The sequence below is a fragment of the Canis lupus genome, chromosome 1 (assembly GCF_048164855.1).
Source record: "Canis lupus baileyi chromosome 1, mCanLup2.hap1, whole genome shotgun sequence".
Classification (NCBI taxonomy): domain Eukaryota; kingdom Metazoa; phylum Chordata; class Mammalia; order Carnivora; family Canidae; genus Canis; species Canis lupus.
The window spans coordinates 109344443-109365727 of NC_132838.1; the positions used below are offsets into that span (position 1 = coordinate 109344443).

At 52.8% G+C, this 21285-nt stretch overlaps 1 protein-coding gene across 8 annotated transcripts in view; it reads left to right on the forward strand.

Annotated features, from left to right (window-relative positions):
• ZC3H4 (zinc finger CCCH-type containing 4) overlaps positions 1 to 20300 on the forward strand; it is a 46647-nt gene extending 26347 nt beyond the window's left edge. For all 8 annotated transcript variants that reach the window (XM_072773817.1, XM_072773825.1, XM_072773839.1 and 5 more), the window contains 9 exons: positions 138 to 234; positions 339 to 478; positions 1080 to 1187; positions 2722 to 2833; positions 3386 to 3495; positions 11021 to 11385; positions 11587 to 11930; positions 15023 to 15274; positions 16471 to 20300. In XM_072773817.1, the coding sequence (XP_072629918.1) occupies positions 138 to 234; positions 339 to 478; positions 1080 to 1187; positions 2722 to 2833; positions 3386 to 3495; positions 11021 to 11385; positions 11587 to 11930; positions 15023 to 15274; positions 16471 to 17993 (3051 nt within the window). In that variant the 3' untranslated portion in view covers positions 17994 to 20300. The remainder of the gene's footprint in view (positions 1 to 137; positions 235 to 338; positions 479 to 1079; positions 1188 to 2721; positions 2834 to 3385; positions 3496 to 11020; positions 11386 to 11586; positions 11931 to 15022; positions 15275 to 16470) is intronic.
• Positions 20301 to 21285: the final 985 nt, after the last annotated feature.

Sequence of the window (21285 nt, forward strand, 5' to 3'; positions counted from 1 at the left end):
TGAGTTGTTCACTGGCCCTTCTGAGTCTCATGTTGACCTGCATAAACAAAAAGACAGGGGCAGAAAGTACAGTTAGGGACAGTGTTCATCGTTCCCCACGTGACACTCGCCTTTTCTCCTCTTTTCTGGAATCCCAGTATGGAGAAAGTGAGGAACCAATGGGAGATGAGGATTATGACGAATACTCCAAGGAGCTGAACCAGTACCGCCGGTCCAAGGATGGCCGAGGACGAGGTGGGCAGAGGGCCCTGGAGGTGACGGGTCGGTGGGGCTCCTTTGGGCAGCTGCTGGGTTTGGATCCTGGGGAGAAACAGCAGGTGAATGCCATTTCTCTGCAGGGTTAAGTCGAGGCCGTGGTCGGGGTTCCCGAGGTCGAGGGAAAGGGATGGGCCGGGGTCGTGGTCGAGGTGGCAGCCGAGGAGGGATGAACAAGGGCGGAATGAACGATGATGAAGACTTCTATGACGAGGACATGGGCGTGAGTTGACTCTTCATTTGGATTTGATAGGTTTGGCCAAGGCCTCCTTCCTGGATTTTTTTTTCTCAAATGAGTTGGCCTCTAGCCAATGCTGTCCAGCTTTCATTAGCTGTTCTCTGTGGGGCCGTTGAGCACTAAACATCTCTGGGGGTGGGGGGCTGGGCTGCTGGTGAGACCCTCTGTTTTTGAAACCACATCTCTATAGCACCTGAGTCTATGAGGTGGGGAAGGTTCCAGGTGACTCATCCAGGTAGCCTGGAGAGTTTGACAGAAGACGCGCATATTGCCTTTAGGAGGAGAATGTGTTCTGTATGGTTATGTGGTACTCTTCAGTTGCCAGCAACTCCATGTGCCAGAGCTTTTCCTGTGTGAGCGCCAGCACTCCATACCATGGGGCTAAGACCCCACGTGGCCTTGGTGCTGGTGGTAACGTGCTGGCCACTACTCTTGCTACGTGAAGATTCTTCTGTCGAGGGAATGTTCATCCTCAGTGGCCACCTTCTGTTACAGTCCCTCAGAACCTGTCTGCCAGTCTCCATCACCCCCTCCCCAACCCCTCCTTCTCCTTGCCCTTTATGCTCACACACTGTGTTCCTAATAGGATGGTGGTGGGAGCTACCGGAGGAGTGACCATGACAAGCCCCACCAGCAGTCTGACAAGAAAGGCAAAGTCATCTGCAAATACTTCGTGGAGGGGCGGTGTACGTGGGTAAGGGGCCAGTTAAAGTACCTGGGCGTGGGAGCAGGGCAGCAACCTCCCAGAGGATGCTCAGGCTTCTGGGAACGTTCTACAGGCTATGCTAATTGGGGGCCATGGCCTGGTAAGGGTGGGATTGACTGACTACCAAGAAATGCTTGGGAAGACTCTGTTCTCTTGTCTTCTCAGAGAGACTGAGGAGCCAGAGTGTGATAACACATTTGTGGCTTGTTTTTTGGTGTTTTGTTTTTCTTGGTTTGGGGGCCAGAATTTTCAGCCAGTCCAAATGGCCTCAAACGTATTAAGATTGATACCGATATAAAGATGTAATATGTCCTGGTTGAGTTATTGATCTTTAATGATGTCGGAGAGGGAATTATTAAGATTTCCAGATAGAGGAGGAGGTGGAGTGAATCAGGCCAGCCTTGAATTGCACAGCAGCATTCAGTACCAGAAGATAAGCTAATGACCATAGAGTTCTGAGGGCATAACCCTGTATGAGTTCAGCCAGCCACCTTCTTATTCAAATACGATGGCAGTGGACAGATACTGGTGCACATGTGCTCAGGGAATATTGTACCCCAGTATAGGCTTTAGAGAAAAATAAATATTTCAGACCAATATATGTGTGTGTGTGTGTGTGTGTGTGTAAAATATTCCTTATACAATCTCAACTTATGTTTTCAGAAGCTTATAATAAATCCGTAGAAAGATAAGTAGCCATTCATGAGAGTAAGGGGAGATAGCTATCCCGAACGGTTTCTCTATTTTGTTCACTCGGGTGTGTGTTCTGAGTGTGTCTGACTGTGGATGATGTTAAAATTGAGCTCCAATAGTGTAAATGTTCAGACGTCGTCCCTCTGAAGGAGGTTGGTACCCTGGTCACTGGTACTCTGGGGAGACTCCTTCCACTTCAGGAATGTCCACCATCTTTGAGCATGTGGCTTTTGTCCTCATGGTTCCATAGTGGCCGCTGAGCCTCTGGGTATCCTCCCGTCTACGGGCTAAGAGGAAAGATGGGTGAAGGGGTGTTTGTTTTGAGTCAGCATTGTCCTCCCTGGGGACTTTGGCCTACATTTCATTGACCAGGACTTCCAGAGAGGCTGGGGAATGTACTTTTTCAGCTGGGGGCACATTCTTCCCAAACAAAACGGAGGTTAGGTTAGGAAGGAAGAAGCATGGGGCTGGATACTGGCCTCCATGCAGCCAGTCTTGAAAAACAGCATGCAGGTAAGAAGAGGGAGAGGGAGAGAGTGATAAAGGAGCATTGAGGGTGAGGGGCAGTGGAGTGGAGCCTGGTGGAATGGGGACAGGGAAAGGGAGGCAGGGCCCAAGAGAAGAGGGCACAGGTCTTGTCAGAACTTGCAGGTTCCTGGGAAACCATGTCGGTGAGCCCCACCTTTTCCTGTGGGGGACTCATCACTGTGGTCCCTCTGCACTCCAGCGGTGACAGAGTAGTACCTCCCCTTTCAGATGGGCTTCGACAGGACTTCCCGTTCCCTCCCACCCCCCCACCCACCTTACCCTTTCCTTGCTTTCCTTCCAGGGAGACCACTGCAATTTTAGCCACGACATCGAGCTACCAAAGAAGCGAGAACTGTGCAAGTTTTACATCACTGGGTTCTGTGCCAGAGCCGAGAACTGCCCCTACATGCACGATATCCTTTGGTGCTCACTCTGATGGGATGAAATGCTCACCACTTCTTCCTTCCTCACTGCCCATAGCAGCCGACCTGCACTGCACACACTTCTTTGTTCTCTGGGCCAGCGCTGTGACATGCGTTCAGTGTGTCTTGGTCTCATTGAACCGTCTTGTGGCGGAGTGGTGTCCTGCAGATGGGGGAGCGGATGCACATGTGCTCTGGTTTCTTTATACATAATCTCGAGACTGGCCATACCCTTGTCTGTTAACCTTCCTGAGATTTTTCCAGTGGGCTGTGTGACCTTGGGCAAATCATTAACCTTTATTATTCCTGTTGAGTGGGGATCCAGAGACAAAGGCCCCAAAGCCGGTGTAGTGGGGCGGGAAGCCCTCCAGAGCAGGAGTCTCAGGAACCGGGGTCTCATCTGTGGGTCTGCTGCCAACAGCGAGCGAGTCAGTTAACACCTCCCTGGGCCTCTGTTTCTTCATCTCCAAAACGCAAGGGGTTGGATTCTGCCCTCTGGTGGGTTCCAGGAGGGCTGATGCTTTTCCTTAACCTGCCCTGAACGTGATTTTCCATGTAAATTGTACCATACAACCGGGAACTGCATTAATGGTGATGACTGCATGTTCTCCCATGACCCCCTGACTGAGGAGACAAGAGAGCTCTTGGATAAGGTAATATTTGTGGGGAATTTGGGACTATAGCTGCCTCCAGGGGAGCCAGGGGCACACCTTCCATTGACCTGGCACAGCCTCCCGTCCCCTGGCTTCTGTGGGGGACCAGAATTCCCACCTGCTTTGATCAGGAGCTGGGCCATTTTAGGGATGGAGTGGGGCTGCATTTTTTTCTGGGGGGAGAATTGAGGTCCTCATGCCTGTATCTTGTCTAGGGCCAGGGCATGTTCACTGGGGGACTGCTTAAGTAAAAGGAATGTCGTCTGTAGAGATATTTTGTGTTGTTAGCTATCTTTGAGAGAGCCCATGATAGCAAGGAGGAGAAAAGAGATTTGGATGGGTTGTAGTTTGATGGAAATGTCAGACATTTCCTCCCAAGACTTAGGGATTATATTACACAGGAGACAGAGTAATTGGAGGTTTTCGGGAGGGAGCGACCTCTCTGGTACATTGTGAGGCCTTTTCCCCCAGTCAGGTGATGTTCAAAACTCATCCTGGTATCTGTTCTCCATGAGGAGTTGTGAGGACTCTGGGGGCCTCAGGTTCCTGTCCTTGGTTTCCTAACACATGCAAGGGAACTGTGAGAGAGAACACTAGTCGGGTCCTTTCAGATGAAGGCTTTCTACTTTCTGGTGCACAGAAGGTTTGAAGGAATTGGCTGGTTTTTTGAGAATGCAAAGGACTGATTGTATAAGTAGTATGTGAGGGAGTTTCACGAGTCCATCAGTGACTGCCCTGTTTGGTGCTGGGGCTGCCCAAGGAGTCAAGGGGAAGCCCTGCACAAGCAGAGCAAGAGAACACCTCCTGCTCAGGGGTAGGGCAGTGGGAAAAATTCTCCTCATACCAGGCCCTCTGGGGAACTTAGCACCTTAGGAATAGGGTTTTATAACTGATAGATTTCTAGAGTCTGGGATGACCTGACAGGGTAAGGAGTGGGGAAAGTATTTGTTTCCTTTCTCACATGGAGAGTTGAACAGTAGCTGGCTGAGGCCTGCCCCCTGCTGGAAGTTCAGACTTGGTGCTCTAAACCATTGCTTTTCAAGTAGGAACACAGCCAAGCCATGTATGTAATTAAAATTTTTTTAGTAGCTATGTAAAAGTAGAAAGAAACCGATGAGGGACACCCAGTGGCTCAGCGGTTGAGCGTCTGCCTTCAGCTCAGGGTGTGATCCTGGAATCCCAGGATCGAGTCCCACATTGGGCTCCCTGCAGGGAGCTTGCTTCTCCCTCTGCCTATGTCTCTGCCTTTCTCTGTCTCTCTTGAATAAATAAATAAAATCAGAAAGAGAGAGAGAGAGAGAGAAAGAAAGAAAGGAAGAAAGAAAGAAAGAAAGAGAAAGAAAGAAACCAACCGATGAAATTAAGGTTAACATATCTTATTTAATCTAGTATGTCTGTGTTCAAAGTATTATTTCAGCAAGTAACAAGAATTTAATAAGACGTTTTTATTGTTGTTGTTAGCACTACCGTGTCTTTGGAATCTGGTGCTTATTTTCTACTTAGAGCCCATGTCAGTTTGGACCTACATTTTGAGCCTCAGTAGCCACACGTGGCTATTGACCACCACCTTGGGCAGCCCAGCTCTAGACGCTCTTGTAAAAACCCAAAGCAAAACAAGATGGCACATTTCACCTTCCAGTTACAAATGTTTTTTTTTGTTTGTTTGTTTGTTTTTGTTTTTTGTTTTTTTGTTGTTTGTTTTTTTAATTTATGATAGTCACAGAGAGAGAGAGGCAGAGACACAGGATCAGATTATGCCTCTCTCTGTGTCTCTCATGAATAAATAAATAAAATCTTTTAAACAAGACAAAACTTAAAAAAAATAAAATAAAACAAGACAAAACAAACAGATTCATATGTTAGCAATATTTTGCCCCATTTGCCTTGTCACTCACTCCCATTTTATTTTATATGTCTGTGGGCATTTCTTTTTTCCTTGAACCATTTGATAGTAAGTTGCACACATTTTGGTTCACTCTTTATTTATTTAGATTTTATTTATTTGACACAGAACGAAAGCAGGGCGAGGGGCAAAGGGAGAGGGAGAAGCAGAGTCCCCACTGAGCAGGGAGCCCAATGTGGGGCTTGATCCCAGGACCCTGAGATAATGACCTGAGCCAAAGGCAGAAGCTTAACCAACTGAGCCACCTAGGCACCCTTGGTTCTTTACCCTTAAATTCTTTTTTACAATTCACTTTTTTATAGTCAATTTTGTCAAGGTGTGGTTTGGATCCAGCAAAATTCTTCCTGTTTAGTGTGAAGTTCCGTGAGTTGTGGCAAACACAGTGACATAGCCACTCCTACATCCAGATAGAGGAAATTCACTCCTCTATCACCCCCAAAACTGTGCTCTTATACCGTCATTGCCTCCCCATTCTCCAGCTCTGGCAACCACCCAGTTTTTGTCCCTATAGTTTGCATATTTTAGAATGTTCTGGGCGGCCTGGGTGGCTCAGCGGTTTAGCGCCGCCTTCAGCCCAGGGCGTGATCCTGGAGACCCCGGATTGAGTCCCACGTCAGGCTCCCTGCATGGAGCCTGCTTCTCCCTCTGCCTGTGTCTCTGCCTCTTTCTCTCTCTCTCTCTCTCTCTCTCTCTCTCTCTGTGTGTCTCATGAATGAATAAAATCTTTAAAAAAAAAAAATGTTCTGTGAGTAGGTTTATACAGTATATAGCTTTTGTTTTGTTTTGTTTTGTTATTTATTTATGATAATCACACAGAGAGAGAGAGAGAGGCAGAGACATAGGCAGAGGGAGAAGCAGGCTCCATGCACCGGGAGCCCGACGTGGGATGCGATCCCGGGTCTCCAGGATCGCTCCCTGGGCCGAAGGCAGGCGCCAAACCGCTGCGCCACCCAGGGATCCCCAGTATATAGCTTTTAAACACACCTGTGTGTGTGTGCGTAATCTGAATCTGATTTTTTTCCACTTACCGTAATGCTTTTGGAATTCACATTTTGAGAATAATTCATGGCTGTTTGTTGCTGAGTATTAAGTGCTCTGTTGTATGGATGGTCTGTTTGTCTAGTTACCAACTGAAGATTTGGATTGTTTCCAGTTTAGGGCAGAAACTTAGGATAAAAGCCAACTGATACAAGCAGATTTCTTTGGCCTGATGAATCTTGGCTCACGTGCTTTTGCGTGTCTGCAGGCATGACTGTCCTTTTCCGCTGAGAGGTTTGACTTTTGGGAACTTTTTGGCATCAGTCAAGATCCATCCTGTTAAAGGAGGGCCCTGGCTATGTCCTCTGATATGAGGATCTTGGGAGCGCTTGTCTTTATGGGTCCAGAGGCCTGGGAAGGAATGCACAGGAAGTCTCAAATAGGCATGCCCCTCAGTGTCTCTGAGCAAGGGCTGCAGTTTGGGTTTAGCTTTTCTGGTGGAAATGTTGTTTTATTTTACTTTATTTGGCAGGTTAGGGGGGCATAGTTTTTTTGTGTTTTTTTTTTTTTAATTTTTATTTATTATTTATGATAGTCACACAGAGAGAGAGAGAGAGGCAGAGACACAGGCAGAGGGAGAAGCAGGCTCTATGCACCGGGAGCCCGACGTGGGACTCGATCCCGGGTCTCCAGGATCGGCCCTGGGCCAAAGGCAGGCGCCAAACCGCTGCGCCACCCAGGGATCCCCTGTGGTTTTTTTTTTTAAGATTTTATTTATTTATTCATGAGAAAGAAAGGCAGAGACACAGGCAAAGGGAGAAGCAGGCTCCATGCAGGGAGCCCAATGTGGGACTCGATCCCTTGTCTCCAGGATCAGGCCCTGGGCTGAAGGCATGTTAAACTGCTGAGCCACTGGGGCTGCCCCTGGGGGCATGGTTTTAATGTGTTTTACATGTCACTGCCTTGGCCTCAAATGCGAGTCAGCCTCTGCTTTTGCAGCAACACAGGTGGCCCAGGGTAGGAGATAGTAAGGGAAAGAGAGAGGAGTACAGGATTCTGGTCTGGGTGGGTCCTGAGTTTGGGGTCTGAGGGAGGGGCAAGGAAGTGAAATCCTGGACTGGGGAGTGTCCTCCAGCTGGACAGTAGGATGTGAGAATCTTGCTGCAAGGGGGTGGGAGATGAAGCCCCAGTTGCTGAGAAGCTGAAGTCCTGTGTGTGGGCTCTTAAGAGCTTGAGGGGAGGCCCACTCACTGGGGAGCAGCAGCACTGCTTAACCACTGGGTGAGAGCTCCAGTTCTTTCTGTTAATCGTGAATTAAGTGCCCAGTGTGTGCTGAGCGCTGTGCTGGGGGGGCAAACAGTAGCAAAGAAGTCATAGTATCCTTACCATCCAGAGCTTTTGAGTCTAATGGAGAAAGAGATGTTGGCCAGGTATTTCCATCTGTTAGGTGGTACTGAGAAAAGCATCCTGTTTACGGCAGGCAAACCTGGTCTCTGAAGGCTATCAGAAGCAGGTGTCAGGAGGCCACCTGAAGAAAGAGCCACCCTAGGGTAGAAAAGGCAGCATTGCAAGGAGGGATTGAGTGGGGCATTCTGGCTGTGAGCTTGGGAGGCGAAGGGAGCGTGGCCCTTTCAGTGGCCAGAGCCTGCCGCCCCCTCCACAGCAGGGGAGGAGGTTGTGGCCAACGTTGTTCCTGTTTAATGAGGTATAACCTTGTTAGGTTTTGCCTTCTACCTGAGGGCATCAAGTTGCCATTGACAGAAGGATCTAGTGGTGCAGAGGTGTGGCCATCTTTTTGATTGATGTTTGCTCTCTCAGCGTGCAGAGAATGGTGGGAGGGAGAGGGAAACTAGAGACTAGGTGGGAGGCTGGGGTGCAGAGTCCCAGCCAGAGGCTATAAGGGGTCCAAGACAGAGGGTGAGGGTGTGGAGGGCAGAGGTAAGCCACTCAGGTGGGAGGTCCAGGCAGTAGCTTGGGAACTGTGGGAGTGGGACCCTGATCCTGGTTTGAGGTTTAGGAAATAGAGGGTCCATCATTCACAAGAACCTAGCTTGTGGGTCATCTCCTGGTGGAGGAGGAGAAGCCAGGTGGAATGAAGTGTGATGGGGTCAAACTCATACCTGCAGCTCTGTACATAGATGGGTCTGGGAGCCTCTGCTCAGAGCGGGCAGGGCAGTAACTGAAGGTATGACAGTGGACGGGGCTTCGGGGAGGCGGAGGCAGGGTGCTGTGCAGGGGAGACCCTCAGGGGAACACCAAATAGCCTAGCCAGGCTAGCCAAAGCCTTGATTCTTTGTGCCCCCCAGGTGCCCCCCACCCTCTCACCTTTTCCATCCTCTGCTGTCCTGATGTTAAGCAACCACTGTTCTCAGGAGTCTGGGGAAGGCAGGAGGGGAGATACATGTGTTTTCCTTGCTTATTGATCCAGTGCATGTGCTACAGTGCCTAACTTCTGCTGGGCACTGTCCCGGGTTGTGGGGATGCAGTAACAAGATGAAGTCAGTCATCGGGCAGATCCTGATAGAGCACTAGGATCGAGGCACTGGAGGGAACGTATAGGGAGCCCAGAGGCTCCCTGACAGGTTGACATTCAGAGGCTTGGTGAGAGGAGGTGACACCTTGCCAGCCCCTAGGGTGAGTGACAGGAAGTAAAGAGTAAGAGAGGCATGTGCTAAGCATCTGCAGCAGCTGCACACACATAGTTGAGCCAGAAGAGGCCAAGGGGCCCGCTCACTGGGCAGGAAGTGAGCAGTGTGTGGAGGCAGTGAAGCACATGGAGTCTACCCCTGCCTGGCTCACCACTGAGAGCAGTGCTGAAAGACACTGCTGGTTCTGGGCAGTGTGTCCTGAGTTACCCTAGGCAGGTGTTAAAAGTGTGGTTCCAGTTCAGTAGGTCCCTCTGCATTGCTGGTTCACACTCAGATCACACCTTGGGGCAGTAGGGCTCTAAGAGACACATGTTTTCTATTGATCGATTGTCTTAAGTATTCTGGCTCCCTTGGAGCCAGATTCCTCCTGGGCCCTGCTGTCCCTGTGTGTAGACTATTCTGACAGCAAGGAGAGAGAAAAGCCGAGAAGGACCTGACACCCACCTGAAGGCCCTGCTCCCACCACCCACACTCCCACCCGCCCTGGGTGGAGGAGCAGGGCTGGTTGTCTTGGGTTATGCTGAGGGTGAGGTGCTGGAGGCGGAACATCTCTGAGCCCCATGTTAGGGTGCACTAAGGCATCTGTGCTGAGGTCCCTAAGATGACCCAAGCACAGGTTCGATGACTTAATGAGGGGGGCTCCCAGGACCAAGTATACAGCCACAGTGGGGAAAGGCTGGAGAAACCAGGCACCATCTTAATAGAGTCCTTGCTGCATGCAGTCATGAGGGCCGTGCTTAACTCCTCAGGTTATGGCAGCACTTGTGGAATGTTCTTGAATGCAGATGCGTGATGGAGGTTTGGTCAGTGCCCAGGGTGTGTTTCTGTGTTTCAGAAAGCACATTGTATAAACAGTTGAGAGACAGCACCTGTTACTAGTCAGGGAATACTTGGGGGGACTTCCTGCCCTGAAATCCAGCTTCCCAGACACCAGCCACAGACCAAGGTTGCAAGCAGTCCTAAGAAAAGCAGTCAAAACTGCTGTGTTTTCTCTGCATTGGATCGTGATTGGTGAGACATTCTGCTCCAGGAGTTCCATCTACCCTGTCTCGTGCTCTGTGCTAGGCCCCAGGCACAAAATAGTCCTGCCCTTGTACAGTTGACAGCTGTTGTGTGAGCCAGGAGTAAACTGGAACACAGCTACGCATAAAATCCTACAGAGCTGGTGCACTACTTTGAAGGGTGCTGATAGAATCCCAGCAGTGAACATAGAAGACCAGGACAGTCACTCTAAGGTGATCTAGAGTTAGAGACCCCAATATTGGAGCTGCATGAAGGAAGTGAAGCCACAGAGGTGTGGCACTGTCCTCTCCAGACACCTAGCCCTGCGGTCAGGCTCTGTGGATCATGGTAAGGATTTGGAGTCTGACTATAAGAGTATAGTGAGAAACCCCTTAAAATCCAAAGAGGACACTGGCTTATTAGCCATCAAGTAGGTAACTCGCTACAGCACGGATAAACCTGGCAAGCATGCCACGTGAAAGAAGCCAATCACAGAAGACCACACAGTGTATGATTCTGTTTATACGACCTGTCTGGAATAAGCAGATTGTAGAGTGGCAAGCAGAGTAGTGATTGCCAGGGCCTGGAGGAGGGGGAAGGGGAATGACTACTAATAGGTGTGGGGCCTTCTTTTGGGGTGATGGGAAAAGAAAGTTCTGGAACCAGGTAGAGGTGGTAGTTGTACAACCTCATGACTGCTTAATGCTGTTGAATTATGCAATTCCAAAGGAGGAAAACCAGTACCTTTTAGGTTTTGTATGTTTTGCTGCAAACAGGACTGGCTCCCCCTGCCAGCTGGTCACAGAGCCAATGTGACAGTGGTGGGGGATGATGATTTTTGTGCTGAAGAGGCTTTGTGCTCCTTGGCTTTATGTTGGGGAGGGCTGCAGGTCTTTGTGTTTTTGGGTTTTCCTCAGAAAATTTGGCTCCCCACCTGGAAGGCGCATTCCTTGCCCCCTCCTGGTCCTATCTCTCCCTTTGTTCTCACCTACAGATGTTGGCTGACGACGCGGAAGCGGGCGCAGAGGATGAGAAAGAAGTGGAGGAACTGAAGAAGCAGGGCATCAACCCCCTGCCCAAACCACCCCCGGGTGTGGGCCTCCTGCCCACCCCTCCTCGGCCCCCTGGCCCCCCGGCTCCGACCTCTCCCAATGGCAGGCCCATGCAGGGCGGACCCCCACCCCCACCCCCACCTCCGCCCCCACCCCCTGGGCCCCCCCAGATGCCTATGCCAGTGCATGAGCCACTGTCCCCGCAGCAGCTGCAGCAGCAGCAGGACATGTACAACAAGAAGATCCCCTCCTTGTTTGAGATCGTAGTACGGCCCACAGGCCAGCTGGCAGAGAAGCTGGGCGTGAGGTGAGTGCCTTGGGCCCCCAGAGTCAGGCTGGTGGGCCAGTTCTGGCCTCAGCCAGGCTCCTCTGTGCCGGGGACCTGTCACTGTGAGCCTGGTCTGAGCCCTTGGTGACCAACCACGTGGACACCTCCATGTCTCCTCAGGGGGGTGGCTAACCACTCTTGCTCTGCAGCTCCCTCACGGTTACCCTCTCTTCCTCCTAGGTTCCCTGGACCTGGAGGACCACCAGGGCCAATGGGCCCTGGGCCCAACATGGGCCCCCCGGGGCCAATGGGGGGCCCAATGCATCCCGACATGCATCCTGACATGCATCCTGACATGCACCCCGACATGCACCCTGACATGCACCCCGACATGCCGATGGGCCCTGGCATGAACCCTGGCCCACCCATGGGACCTGGTGGCCCCCCAATGATGCCCTATGGTCCTGGAGACTCCCCACATTCTGGAATGATGCCCCCCATCCCACCATCCCAGAACTTCTATGAAAACTTTTACCAGCAGCAGGAGGGCATGGAGATGGAGCCGGGACTCATTGGGGACGCAGGTATGCAGAGCTGGGTGGGGGCTGGGGTGCCACTGCAGTTTCTGGGGAACATAGTCAGGAAGACTTGGGTTTTCTCCTCGGCCCGAGTCTTTCAGAGCATGAATCCAACTCCATCTCTGTCCCGTGAGTGGTTGCACGTTTTCAGTGATGAGGCATTCGCTACCCGTTGAGGTTGAAAGGAGTCTTGTGATACTATCAGTGTAATTTATTTAATGCTTTACAAATTTTGCTGGCTGTGCCTGGAATCGGGACCATGAGAAGTCAGAAGAGCAGATATAGAATGGTTGTGGGCTCTGAGGTGGAGGCTTCCTCTCCAAAGCGGCCTCTTTCCAGATGGTTCTCAGCCTGGAGTTGAGGGTGTCAGCCTTGCGCCTCTGCTTGTTCTGTCCCCATGACTGACCTTCTTCCTTCCTTCCTCTCCTTCCTTCCTTATTCAAACAAGAATGTGTATTGGTAACAATTTAAATGTCTGCCAGTCAGGGTGGTCGGCCGACTGTGCCATGGCCTTTGGGAAGGATAGGGTGAGTCTGCTACTGCCAGCTCCCGGGCTTGGTGCCAGGCCCAGGGTCAGAGCCAACAGGGCAGCCATGGTCCTTGCCTTAGCCACATTGTGGTTGAGGGAAACAGGAAAAGCGTAAGTAAGCGTGGAAGCTCATCTCAGCATCGATCATTTCTCGAGAAAGTCAAACAGTGCTTATGGCAGAGGCAGGTCAAGAGCGTCGGTACCATGTGGGGACAATCAACAGAGGCCTCTCTGAGAAGTGAATGTTGGAGCGTGAAGGGGAGGAAGCCAAGGTGCAGAGATCCCAGGCCACTCAACTCGGGTGAGAAAAGCAGAGGCAGCCATGTAGCTTGGAAAGGGTAAGACAGGAGAGAGAAGTCCCTGTGTGGGACTCTGACAGCCCTGGTGAGGTGGCCTCATTGCAAGAATGAAAGGGTACAGGCAGACGCATTTGAGGGTGATGGGTAGTTGAGGCTGCAGTGGATTCATCAAAGCTTCTGGGCTGCTGTGGAGTCGTCTTGGGCAGAAGCGCCTGCAGTGGGGCACGAATTAGCAAAGCTGGGCTTCATGGTGTGGAGATAGTGCCATGGGGTCAGTGTGTCTCCCCGTATACATGTTATAGGGCAGGAAGGAGCAGAGGGGGATGCCGGCCGTGGGGCAGAGTCACTGGGTGGGTGCTCACGCCATCCCCGATGCCGGGAAGTCCTACTGGAGAGAGCCAGATTGTGGTGGGTGGGGAGCATCTCTGCTTTGGCTGCTCCCTTAAGCAAGAGACGCCCATTTGATAACTGTGTGGAAATGTTGAGGGGTGTCAGAAAGACTGCTAGACTGGAGGTTAGTGTGAGTCTCTGGCATCTGGTGTAGGTAGTGTTCAAAGCCATGAGAGCACGTATTTGGGGGCAAGGAGCAGGAGCTTTAGAAAGATAAGTGACATGTTCTCAGGTCAGGAAAGCAGGCTTTGTGAGGGCGGTGCTGTGGTTCCCTTTTTTTCGTAAATGTATGGAAAAAGGTCTGGGTGTGGAGGAAAAGCAAGTCCATCAAGCTGTTAACAGTAGGTGTTTCTAGAGTAATTCACTCTAATTCCTATATCAGGAAATCTACCCTTTTAAAGTATACTGCTCAGTGGTTTTTACTACATTCACAGCTCTACAGCCTTGGGAAATTCGCTTTGACCGTAGGTTCCATGAAGGGGGGCCTGCGATGCTTTTTCACTGAGTGAGCCCAGCTCCGCACTAGGGCGCCGCATAGCATAGGCTTCCACGCTGAGCTCACATGTTCTGAAGTTTAGGGGCTTAGAAGATGACAAAAAAAAAGAAGATATTTCACTTTTTGCCTTATACACTTCGGGGATGAAATATTTACAAATCATTTTAAGTCTCTAAGTTTAACTTAAATTACAGCTTTACTTTCTTGGTAGCACTGGCTATATTCAGACACTCAGTAGCCCCGTGGAGGGTGGTGGTGGCAAGTTGCACAGTGCAGCTGTGGAACATCTTGTCACCGCAGGACATCCTATGTGTATGGGGCAGCGCTGACCAGACGATGTCTCAACATGCATACACACACACACATAGTCTCCCTGTACAGCCACCCTGTTCCCCCATCCGGGCTCTGATGTGGGTAGAGTTTGTGGAGATTGGTGGCTGATGTCAGGCATCTGCCCGCCTTGCTGGAGTGAAGGCAGAGCCTTCAGCCTCGTGCTTCCTAGATACTGGGTGGGAGAAGCACCCACTGGCCCTGGCCTTAACTGCAGCAGCATACTGAGGAGGATTTGTGGGGTTCCAGAACCCACAAAGGTGGGAGGAGCAGGAATGACCCAGGGGCCTCCTGGTTTGGCATGTGGCCATAGCAACATTTTGGTTATTTCCTTCTGTTTATAAGTTGTTATTGTTGTTGTTTTAAGATTTTATTTATTTATTCATGAGAGACGGGGGGGGGGGGGCAGAGACACAGATAGAGGGAGAAGCAGGCTCCATGCAGGGAGATCGATGTGGGATTCGCTCTTGGAACGCTGGGATCAGATGCCCTGAGGCAAAGGCAGACTAAACTGCTGAGCCACCCCGGCATCCCTGTTCATAAGTTTTTGTTCACCATGGTTGAGCTCGTATTACGAGCTCTCTATGACATGCAGTGTTTTTCTGTTCTGGCTATTATAAAGAAACCGTAAAGTGAATGTTCATTGCCAGTAATTAGAGGAGATCCAAAAGCATGTGGGGTCAAAAGTGAAAGACCCTTCAGCCCTGTCTGCCCAGTCTCGTTCCCACGGGGACTGTTTTCTGTCTGTCTTCAAAGCCTTTTCTTTGCGTTTTATAAACATCTGTATGACGTTCCGTCCCGTGTTCAGCATTTGCCCACATCACCAAATTGTGCTGTGAACCCCATTTTCAGTGGCTGCATCCTGGGTGGGGATCCCCTTGTTGGCTGCTGTTGGGCTTTCTGTGGGGACCGTCCCGGGAGGGTAGGAAGGGTTGGGCTGCACGTTGTCACCCATCACCATTGGGGGGTGGTTCTCTGGTCAAGGGTGCACAGGTGGGCTGGAGTTGGCTACGAGGCCCTTCCCGACACGAACCCTGGTTCTTCCCTGCCACAGAGGACTACGGGCGCTACGAAGAGCTGCCGGGGGAGCCGGGGGAGCACCTCTTCCCCGAGCCCCCTCTGGAGCCTGACAGCTTCTCTGAGGGAGGGCCCCCAGGCCGGCCGAAGCCGGGCGCCGCTGTCCCCGACTTCCTGCCCTCAGCCCAGAGGGCCCTGTACCTGAGGATCCAGCAGAAGCAGCAGGAGGAGGAGGAGAGAGCGAGGAGGCTGGCTGAGAGCAGCAAGCAGGACCGGGAGAATGAGGAAGGCATGTGTCCTCCCCAGGGGCAGGGGCTTCCCCAGACAGGCACGGGCCCCCTGGGCCACTGTGCAGTGGAGCGGTGGGGAAGGCCTAGGTGGGGGTTTGTGTCGGAAAGGAGCCTGTGGCCAGGAAGGATCCTTGGCCCAGGGCCGTGAAGCCAGGCTGCAGATGCTGCATTGCATGTCCCTAAGAAAATTGGAAGTCAGGGCTGCTGTTCTGTGTCTTGAGGGTCAAGAAAGACCCTGATCCCATCAAGGAGGGAGGTGGGCTGGTCCCTGGAGGGAGACCGCAGCCAACAGGATTTCCCTTCTGCGCCCTTAGAGAGAAGGCTGAAAGGAGAGGCTCACAGCCCCTTTCCCTAGACCATGTTCTCAGAAAGTCAGCAGATGACAGCTAGTTGCTGACATCAACCAGTAACAGTCACAGTCCCAGCTGCCAGATCACTCGGTGACCTGATGGCATCCAGCCCAGGAGGAAATGGGGTGGACAAATGGTGTCTAGAACCAGGAGCCTGAGGCCACAGGTGGCCCTTGTGGGATCCCAGGAGCAGGTGGGGACAGGGGGAAGAGGGGACAGCGCCCTCCATTGGTGGCTCTGGTTTTTCCTGCCCAGAAGGTTGGACTTAGGCCAGTTTCTGAGTCAGCCCACCCGGCCCCGCCTCTCATCAGCCGGTGACTGCCCTTCCCATGGTAACATGGCAAGAGGCCTGGGGACCAGTGTCTGTGAGCCCCAAGTGAGAGCAGAGTCAGTGGTAGCTGCGCCCAGCTGCCCAGGGCTGGGCCTGCTGTGTTGGGACCTCAGTCTGTGGAGGGTGAGGACAAGGTGGCAGGGCCCTGGGCTAGGATGCGGAGCTCAGTCCCTGCTCTGCCCCTGATCTCATGGCACTGTCCACACCTCTGCTTTCTCATCTGTCAACAGGGCTTGATAATACTGCTTCCTGGGTGGTTGTGAGAATTAATAAGACCAAGCACTTAGAGTAGTGCTGGCACATGGGGGAAAGGTCTAGAAACATTAGATAGTGACCTGCCAGGCTCAGCCCACCTGAGCTCAGTGTCTGTTCATGGCCGCCTGCCAAGGGAGGGGAAACTGAGGTTGTCAGAGGTAAGGCAGAGGAGCCGTTCACCCAGTGGGCTGCTGTGGGGTCCACAAGGGCTGGTACCACATGTGGTCACTCACCTCCCTCCTCCTCTGTTCTTCCTTAGGTGACACGGGAAACTGGTACTCTAGTGATGAGGATGAGGGTGGGAACAGCGTCACTTCCATCCTGAAGACCTTGAGACAGCAGACCTCTAGCAGACCCCAGGCTTCTGTCGGGGACCTGAGCAACAGTGGGCTAGGAGATCCCCGCCTCCAGAAAGGACACCCCACAGGAGGCCGGCTGGCTGACCCTCGTCTCAGCCGGGACCCCAGACTCACCCGCCACGCCGAGGCTTCCAGCGGGTCTGGCCCAGGAGACACAGGGCCCTCCGACCCTCGGTTGGCTCGCTCCCTGCCCACCCCAAAACCCGAAGGCGGCCTTCATTCCAACCCTGCAGGCCCTGGAGGCTCCAAGGGGGCTGGACCACCCCCTGCAGAAGAGGAGGAAGGGGAGCGGGTCCTACGGGAGAAGGCCATGACCATTCCCCTGGACCCTCTCCCTGGACACCCACTGCGGGACCCAAGATCCCAGCTGCAGCAGTTTAGCCACATCAAGAAAGATGTGACCCTGAGCAAGCCAAGCTTCGCCCGCACTGTGCTCTGGAACCCTGAAGACCTGATCCCCTTGCCCATCCCCAAGCAGGATGCGGTCCCCCCTGTCCCTGCAGCCCTGCAGTCCATGCCCACCCTGGATCCCAGGCTGCACCGTGCCACTGCCACAGGACCCCCCAACACTCGACCGCGCCTGGGCACCTCCACAGACCCTGGCACATCCGGGTCTAACCTGCCTGACTTTGAGCTCCTCTCTCGCATCCTTAAGACCGTCAATGCCACGGGCCCCTCAGCAGCCCCTGGCTCCAGCGACAAGCCCAGTGACCCGCGGGTGCGGAAGGCACCAACCGACCCTCGGCTTCAGAAACCAGCAGACTCTGCTGCCTCCTCCCGGGCTGCCAAGCCTGGCCCCACTGAAGCATCGTCTCCAGCCGGCAGCCCCAGCGGGGAGTCCTCCCCACCAGCCACCGCCCCCTACGACCCCCGAGTGCTGGCTGCCGGTGGGCTGGGCCAGGGCAGCGGGAGCAGCCAGAGCAGTGTGCTGAGCGGCATCAGCCTCTATGACCCCAGGACTCCCAACGCAGGTGGCAAAACTACTACGGAGCCGGTTGCTGATGCGGGTGCCCAGCCCAAGGGCCCCGAGGGCAATGGCAAGAGCTCGGCCACGAAGGCCAAGGAGCCCCCCTTCATCCGTAAGTCCGCCCTCGAACAGCCAGAATCTGGGAAGTCCAGTGCAGATGGCAGTGCAGCCACAGCCACAGACAGATACAACAGTTACAACCGGCCCCGGCCCAAGGCTGCAGCAGCCCCCGCCACTACTCCTGGCGCCCCGCCACCAGAGGGTGCCTCACCCCAGCCTGGTGTGCACAACCTGCCGGTGCCTACCCTCTTTGGGACTGTGAAACAGACGCCCAAGACGGGCTCTGGGAGCCCATTTGCTGGCAACAGCCCAGCCCGCGAGGGTGAGCAGGACGCGGGGTCCCTGAAAGATGTTTTTAAAGGCTTTGACCCCACTGCCTCCCCCTTTTGCCAGTAGTGTTAAGGTGGAGTCAAGTGCTCCCTGCACCCCACCCTTCCCAGGGCAATATTTAAGGGCAGCAACCAGAGTTGGGAACTTGGGGGGAGGGGGGCTCCGGGTGTTTTTTTTTTTTTTCCTCTCCATCTCTCTCACTTTTTCTCTCTCTTTCTCTTTTTATGTTTCTTTTTTAATAGTACTTTCTTTACAGCATATAAATTGTATATAACCATTTTCACTCAGTTCTGGTCAGTGCTGTGGGGCTCCCAGACCCCCGCCAGGAAAACCTACTTGTGTACGTGAGCAGTGGCCAGTCCTCTGAGCCTCAGCCCCAGCTGGCACTCCCTCTGGCCGGGCTCAGTTGTCAGGGACTCTCTAAAGGCTGGAGCCCAAGTCTGGTGGCTGGGGGTCCAGTGGGTTTTCTGGGCAAAGCCTGGCCCATCCTCGGCCCCCCGCCCACCCCCGGAGGACAAAGGGAACAGTAGGTGTCCAAAGGCACCAAATGCTGCTCACCCCATATGAGTGAGGAGAGAGGAAGCCGAGACAGTTGGCAGGCCCTGACCTGTTTCAGGGACTGAAGGAAGGAAACCATTTGAAAGAAAGGCAGAGAGCCCTTGGAAGCTGCCTGGTCCAGGAGAAGCAAGCCCCTTCTGCTCCTGTCTCATGCGGATTCACACCCCACAGCCTCCCTGCTGCCGTCCATCCAGAGTTCGTCCTCAGACCCACACACCCTCTGCCCACATGAGAAGACTCCAGGGTGAGAGATGGACCTGGAGGTGGCAGGGCTGGTGTGGAGTGGCATACCTAAAGCTGCCTCCAGGAGGCAGCCTCCACAGACCGTGTGTTGTCTGTCAGTATTAGCCCCTGTCCTGTCCCGTCGCAGCCACGCCCTCTTCCCCTCCAGGCTGAGGTCTTTCCTGGTCCTCAGGAGCCAGAGCACCCAGTGTGCTGGCCCCAGCCCTAATGGGGATAGCTCAAGGATCCGCGGTGTGGCCGCTCCACCAGGCTCCCGCTGCTGGGAGCCCCGGGTGATTCTTGGCAAAGTGTTTTCTGCTCTCCACTCACTTCGAACCTCCTTTGCACCTTGTCTAACTTAGGGCCCGTGGTTTTGGTGTGTTTGGTTTTCTTCCCAGCTGACAGGTGCATGGGTTCAAAGGCATGTCACAGTGGTGGATTTGGGGGGCTTGAGGAAAGGGCAGAGGCTAGTCAGGAAAGGGTAGGGGGCTGCTGGGCCCCTCTAGGAATGGCCCAATGGGACTCCCTGCTTGCAGGTGGAAGGTGAGGAACCAGAAGTCTACATCCTGCTCCCCTCCTCCGGCTGAGCCGGGATGGGAGCAGAGACGTCTGCACTGGGCTCTCCCTACCTGCCCCAGGACCCTGGCTGAGGTCCAGCTCTGTCCACAGAGCTCCGGAGGAGGGCCCACCCTGTGGAGGTGGCCTTGGGGAGGCCAGCCTGGGTCTCGAAGGTCCTTCCCGTCTGTGTGTTAGCACCTGCTGGCCGCCTCTTGCCTTTTTCTCCTCATCCCATCACCACACTTGGCTTGTGTAAGGCCCCCACCTCTTCCTTGCTAATAATAATGAGGAAACCTGATGACCCAGCCAAAGGGTTTCCCCTCCCAGCTCCTTGGGGTGGGAGGTGAGTGAGGCTCCTGTACCAAACCCCTGTCCCCAGAAAAAGAAAAAACAGTCATTGAGTTTGGGGCTGGAAGCTAGGGTGGGAGAAGGCAGCCCACAGGGTCAGTGCGCCGTGATCAGGTTTGGTTTGTCTTTGTCTTTTCTGTTTTTGTTGTTTTTAAACAATCATTAGTGAGATTTTTCTTCAGCCACCAGTGTTGGCCTTGAAGCAAAGGGCTGTAGCCCTTGGTGTTTGTAAAATAAGTAAGAATACACAGTGTGGCTGTGGATTTTTTTTTCTCCCTCCTTTCAGAATTTTCTTTTGTAAAAGCAAAATTAAATACTTTTTTTAAAACCGAAATCTGTGGATGAAATAGAAGCTGGAACCCTCCTGTCGGAATATTCAGCCTAAGAACCTCATGGGACTATGAATTCCCCCGAAATTTTCATTTGCCATCAGGCTAAGCTTTTAAAAACAAAATGTTCTCTAACCAGGATTGTAACAAAAGTGTAAATACTACTTCAGAGTTGAGAGTTGATGGTGCAAATATGTATATAACGTACTGTATTTTTACAATGATCATCGCATGACTGTCCCGGCTCCCTTTTTGTACTCCTTATCTGTCTTCCAGAAATGTCACCTGCCCTTTCTCCTGTGGTCTCTTAATCCAATAATTGTATTACTGCCATTAAAGGATGCAGTTATTTTAAAAACCCTGCAGTCTCGCCTTTCTATGCTGCCCCCACCATCCCTCGCCCTGGGAATGACAAGACCTAGGTCTGTTCTCTTAGCAGCCTGACATTTGTGATTACACTGTGGGATCGGTGCCTAAAACAGGCCATGCTTTCCTTAGCAGTTGGCACCTGCCTCCCATGGTTCCTGATTCCCTGTTTTGGGCCAGCCTCAGCATGCAGAGATACAGGGGTGAGCTGCATAGCACTGCCTCTGCACAACCCAGGGAAGGCCAACAGGACTGGCTTCCAGGGATGAAAAGAAACGGGAGCCCTGACCACTACAGACTGAATGTGTGTGTTGCCTCAAAATTTGTATAGTGGGGATCCCTGGGCGGCGCAGCGGTTTAGCACCTGCCTTTGGCCCAGGGCGAGATCCTGGAGACCCGGGATCGAATCCCACATTGGGCTCCTGGTGCATGGAGCCTGCTTCTCCCTCTGCCTATGTCTCTGCCTCTTTCTCTCTCTCTCTCTGACTGTCATAAATAAAAATTTAAAAAAAATTAAAATCGTATAGTAACACACCTGTTTCCCCAGTGCCATGGTGTTGGGAGGTGGTGAGGTCAGGAGGATGGAGCTCTTCCACTGCTTACTGGTCTACGCTGGTAAGCTCTAAGTTTACATAAAAATTGCAGGATGCATGAATTTCTTCCAATTCACCCATATTGAGTGAGGATGACTTCACCTGTGACTCAAAGCTCCTAACTCAGCTGGCTTAAACAGCTAGGAGTCCAGCATCTCAGGAAGGTCAGCAGGGCAGTTCTGGAGTTGGTCAAGTTGGAGTGGACTCTAAACCCGCTAGGGCCAGCTTTCATACTGCTGGTTATCCCCTCAGGATTGCAAGATGGCTAGAGCACCTGGCAGTGTCCGTGTAAAAGTAAAGAGGGAACTCTTCTGTCTCCCCATGAGCGAGGGAACGCTTCCTGGGAACCCCTCAGCAGACTCCTGTCCGGTCTCATTGGCCCTC